Here is a 5684-nt window from a genome sequence, read left to right on the forward strand (position 1 = left end):
CATTAATCCTGTACTTCTTCTCCGCGCTATCTTCGTCGCGTTCACCCGGTCTTCCATGTCTCCTGTGTTAAGCCCGTTCTTCGCGCCCCCGCTCGTCCCTCCCCCCCCATCCTTGTCGAGGGCGCACCCATCTACAGGGTTCGTAAGATTTTGGACATGCGCCCTCGGGGCCGTGGTCATCAGTACCTAGTGGATTGGGAGGGGTACGGTCCTGAGGAGAGGAGTTGGGTTCCCTCTCGGGACGTGCTGGACCGTTCACTGATCGATGATTTCCTCCGTTGCCGCCAGGTTTCCTCCTCGAGTGCGCCAGGAGGCGCTCGGTGAGTGGGGGTACTGTCATGTCTTGTTATGTCTGTTCCTGTCCTTTCTCTTCACTCTGTCTCTCTCTGCTGGTCTTTTTAGGTTACCTTCTCTGTCTCTCATTCTTCAGCTGTTCTACATCTCCCCTAACTAGCTCATTCACTCTTTCCCACCTGTTCTCTCTTCCCCCTCTGATTAGGTCTCTATTTCTCTCTCTGTTCCTGCTACTTTCAGTGTCTGATTCTTGTTTGTGTTTTTGATGCCAGAAGCAAGCTGTCGTCTCGTTTGCTTCCACCTTGTCCTATCCTGTCGGAGTCTGCCTGGCAGGTGCATCCTGCACTATACTAACGTTCTTTTTGTTCCATTGACAACGTTGGAAGAGGATTTATGCCATTCCTGTTTTTCATTAAAGAACTCTGTTTTCTGTTAAAACCGCTTTTGGGTCTTCACTCAAGTACATAACAGGTTGCTCTGCATTATTGTCTCTACCTTCTTGTTCTTTGTGCTGTTGTCTGTGCCCAACAATGTTTGTACCCTGTGTTGTGCTGCTACCATGTTGTGCTGCCGCCATGTTTTGAGGCTACCATGTTGTTGTCATTTTGTGTTGCTTCCATGCTGTGTTGTCATGTTCTGCTTCCATGCTATGTTGTCAGTAGTGTTGTGTTGTCTCTCTTGTCATGTGTTTTGTCCTATATTTTTATTGAATTCATTTTTATTTTTAATCCCAGCCCCCATCCCCACTTTTGCCTTTTTGTAGGCTGTCATTTAAAATAAAAATGTGTTCTTAACTGACTTGCCTAGTTAAATAAAGGTTACATTTAAAATATATATATATATGGTTTGGTATTAAAAATAATGTAAATAAGGTATTTTTATTTTTAATACATGTTTGGCATTATGGGGTATTGTGTGTAGATTGCTGAGGATTTTTATTTATTTAATACATTTTACAATAAGGCTGTAATATAGCAAAACGTGGAAAAAGTCAAGGGGTTTGAATACTTTCCGAATGCACTGTATATACTGTATATTTTTTCCCCCATCAGATTAGGAAATTACAGGCTGTTATCCCGAGGCTGCGCTCAAAATCAAAACTCTCCCCAATTGATTAAGCTTTTTAGGGACAAGAAAAGTATCATACCTAGCCTATAACAACACAATTCAATAAAACATTTTTTTTCCAGTGAATAAAAAACGTTAGTCTAGGCTGTAAACTGCAGTGAATATACCATTTCAATAACCGCAAAAAAAGCCCTGCGATTTGAACGCATGTTAAATTCCGAAATAATAATCTACCCTAGGCCTGACTAGGCAACCATTTGGATCAGTAATGTGTATTTTCAGTTTACAAGGTCCAAAAAGGCACATTGGCAGGACAGTCATAATGTGTACTTTGTCAGGATGTATCAGCGTTTCCAGATAGGCCTACCATCGGAAAATGTGGCTTTCACATGCGCTGTCTTCCTATAATGAATGTGGCCACCAATATGCTCACACGTTTCATTTGCGCTCTGCTTTCTCCCCTCATGATCATCTTCGCACACCTAGGATCAAGAACGTGCCAATAAAACCAGTTTTCAATGTTTTATCGAGAGAAAAATGGCTCTGAAAGTTATCCAAACAATAACGAGAGCTATCGTTTTTCACTCTTCTTGTAGTTGTCGTTGTAGTGTTAATGCTCCTGTTCACTTGAATTATAACTATTTTTTTTCTCGTTATAGCTATTGTCCTTGGTGTGGAGGGCCCTTTACACTGCCCTTAAATTACCTGAACAAGGCAGAGATGGAGAATTGTGTATCCATGTGAGCCTGTTCATGTTATATATGATTGAGCATTCAAAAATGCATGCAAGCCCAGTAGTACAGGATGTAGTTATGAGCATTCAAGTGAAAGTGTAATTGAACCTTTGGAGAGATCATTTTGTATTTATTTAACCCAGTAAATTGACTGAAAACAGATTCTAATTTACATCAACAACCTGCGGAACAGTTACTGGGAAGATTGTGCCAACTGGAAGCTGGGGATGATTAGGTGGCCATGGTGGTATGAGGGCCAGACTTGGAATTTAGCCAGGACACCAGGGTTAACACCCCTACTCTGACAATAAGTGTCATGTGATGTTTAATGACCACAGTCATGACACCCATTCAAAAGACAGCACACAACAACAAGGCAATTTCCCAGGGGATTTTTTTTTTAATACCAGAGCAAAGAGTGCCTCCTACTGGTTTTCCAACACCACTTCCAGAAGCATCTGGTCTCCCATCCAGGGACCAACCAGGATCAATCCTGCTGACCTTCAGAGGCAAGCCAGCAGTGGGATGCAGGTTCGTATGCTGCTGGCAACAGTCATCTTGCCTCATTGGCCATGTTAATGACTGAACTAACATTTGTCTCCTGATTGAGCATCTTCATATGTACTGTCAATTATAAAATAAATCACCTCAAACAGCTTGTCTGATTCACTGAAGCTTCATGGTGATGATAGAAAAACAACCATAAAAAAATAACAGAATACAAAGAGCACAAGGAAAATCATGAAAGGTGGTATTAAAGACTATTTGTATTACATGGCAACAGAATCACATGCATCGTTGGGAAATGTCCATTTGGGACCTTGTGTGTCTTCTCTCCCTTTGTTTTAGTTTGCGTGTTGTGGTCCCTTTCTGGTCCTACCCACACAGAGAGCAGACTTGCCCTTCAGTAAATTGAAAATGGGTTTAAGAGTGCAAAATTCATTAAAGTGCTAGCATAAAAATGGTGTAATATGGCAAACAACTTGCTCATCCTATGGCTATGAGTAACAAACAAGACAAACAGAAAATATGTATTTCTTTCTCTGTATAGTCAGTATCTCACAGAAAAGTAGTAAATAAAACAAACTTTTGCATGTTTCTATCTCCAAGACAAACAAGTTACAAAAATAGGGGCACGATTTAAACACCAAACCATGCGAGGTAAATTGTTAAACAGTACCTTCAATTGACACGGCAGGTCGCCTAGTGGTTAGAGCATTAAACTAGTAACCGAAAGGTTGCAAGCTCGAATCCCCGAGCTGACAAGGTAAAAATCTGTCGTTCTGCCCCTGTACAAGGCAGCTAACCCACTGTTCCTAGGCCGTCCTTGAAAATAAGAATTTGTTCTTAACGGACTTGCCTAGTTAAATAAAAGGTCCAATTTTACCACCACTGGAACTGTGTCAAGAAGGTCATACATAAAAGGCTCTTCCCTTCAACCTCAATATAACATGGGATAGTCTTTTCCAAAAAAAATAAATAATGTAACATCAAAACCTGAATCAAATTAGACACCAGTACCTAACCTCTGTTAGCTACACTAAGGTTGTGTGTTGCTCCTAGACTTTCAAGACAGAGGGAAATGTCTCTGGCTGTGCACATGGACGGCAGTGGAACTCCCTCCATCTTGTGCTCAACTGTGTTGTAGTGGCACTTCGTCAGAAGGTCAGACATACTGGAGACTTCGCCGAACCGCCACTCACTAACGGGGCTAAAGGCAGTGCTGAATCTCCACACCTGCCCGAACAGAACAGGTAAGAAAGCATTAGTAAGGCAGGAAAGTTCACTCCAGTCTAGTTAACATTTAAAGGGGTATAGGGTAAGGGAATCAACATTAGTGCTATTGCACAAACAATAAGAAAGGCCTATATGGTGGCAGTGGCACTTTAAAATCCTAGACTGGGAATGTAAATCCTCAGACGAGGTTGTAAATATAGTTATATACAACGGGTGGGTCTAATTCTGAATGCTGATTGGTTAAAACCGCATTCCAACCGGGGTCTATTCCACAAGTTACTACCTGACTGCGCAATCCACTGTCTCATCAGCCCAGGCAGGCAAGTTATAAACTTGATCTCCACTATAAAAAGCATCTAGACATTATCTCACATTTCTTTGAAACTAACATTTAGTTTTCAACAGCAGAGATTTGTAGAAACCTTGCTGTCTGTCTCTCCTACATTTGCAACATTGTTTTAACGTTCAAATTCGATCTCTAGCTGTCGCATAGTAATGAACATGTCATGAACTCCTCAGTAAAAGGCACATGACAGCCCGCTTGGAACAGACAGGCAGGCAGCTTTTCTCAGCCAGTCAAAATCATGAAGCAGCATAATTTATGAATATATACAAAGACATATCAATAAGAAACAGGTAAAACGAAACCAAGTGCAGCTAGTTTGCAGTCTTTCCAGCTTCAAGTTATTGTGTAAGCTGTGTTGTTGGCTAGCTCCTCTGAACAACGCAATAACACATTTTATATGCCAGGTGAAATCCTGGCATAATGCCTCATTAGCTAATTGTTCTGGGATGTAACCAAATAAATGTCACTAGAAAACAGCTTAAACAAATGCAGCTACATTGTTGTTATTCTGGCTACACTTTTCGACATGACTGTAAATTAGCCGTAGTTGGCTAGCTAGCAAGGGATAAGAACGTTGACAGCCAGTAAGGTAATGGAACATTTAGAACTAACAACTGGGTCGCGTCCATAAATACAGAACAAAAAGACTGAATGACTGGCTCGCGTCTCTGACAACCGAACAGATAGAATGAACGACCAGCCGGCTTGTTTAGAAACCTTAGATTTTTGTTGGGACTATGTCTTGTGGAAGAATGAAATACTAGCACAGCTTGCTATACCATTCCTCGTTGAATCCATTTATTCCGTTAACAATTTTATCCTTTGCAAAGCTCAGTGGCGGTGACTGGGACGTCAATGTTGGTGATGACTGTGTCGTCAATGGTGGTGGTGACTGTGTCGTCAATGGTGGTGGTGGAGACTGTGTCATCAATGGTGGTGGTGGTGACTGTGTCATCAATGGTGGTGGTGGTGACTGTGTCATCAATGGTGGTGGTGGTGACTGTGTCATCAATGGTGGTTGTGGTGACTGTGTCGTCAATGGTGGTGGTGGTGACTGTGTCGTCAATGGTGGTGGTGGTGACTGTGTCGTCAATGGTGGTGGTGGTGACTGTGTCATCAATGGTGGTGGTGGTGACTGTGTCATCAATGGTGGTGGTGGTGACTGTGTCATCAATGGTGGTGGTGACTGCGGCGTCAATGGTAGTGGTGACTGCGGCGTCAATGGTAGTGGTGATTGTGTCGTCAATGGTAGTCATGACTGTTTCATCAAGGGTGGTGAATGCGTTGTCAACGCAGTGTCCTTGCTCTCACTCGCGCTCTCTACGGCGAAAACAGGTGGCTTTCTCTCAACCGTGAGCGTCATTGGGACCACCTTGAGGGACTTGATCAGTGTGTAATGGTCCTGCAGGGCCAGCGCCATGTCCAGCTGCTCTGTCTCCTCCACCCCCCAGCTCAAGCTCTCGTATGATGTGTAATCCAGGCAGCTGATAGCCCACCTGTTCCAC

The 5684-nt window shown here is 42.9% G+C and overlaps 1 protein-coding gene across 1 annotated transcript; it reads right to left on the reverse strand.

Moving 5' to 3' along the window:
• Positions 1–2530: 2530 nt before the first annotated feature.
• LOC135505528 (location of vulva defective 1-like) lies at positions 2531–5684 on the reverse strand. Its single transcript, XM_064924597.1, has 2 exons — positions 4959–5684; positions 2531–3833 (listed from the first exon to the last, which is right to left on the reverse strand). The coding sequence occupies exon 1, from the start codon at positions 5433–5435 to the stop codon at positions 4995–4997; it is 441 nt and encodes a 146-aa protein (XP_064780669.1). The 5' UTR covers positions 5436–5684; the 3' UTR covers positions 2531–3833; positions 4959–4994.

The sequence above is a fragment of the Oncorhynchus masou genome, chromosome 19 (assembly GCF_036934945.1).
Source record: "Oncorhynchus masou masou isolate Uvic2021 chromosome 19, UVic_Omas_1.1, whole genome shotgun sequence".
Classification (NCBI taxonomy): Eukaryota; Metazoa; Chordata; class Actinopteri; order Salmoniformes; family Salmonidae; genus Oncorhynchus; species Oncorhynchus masou.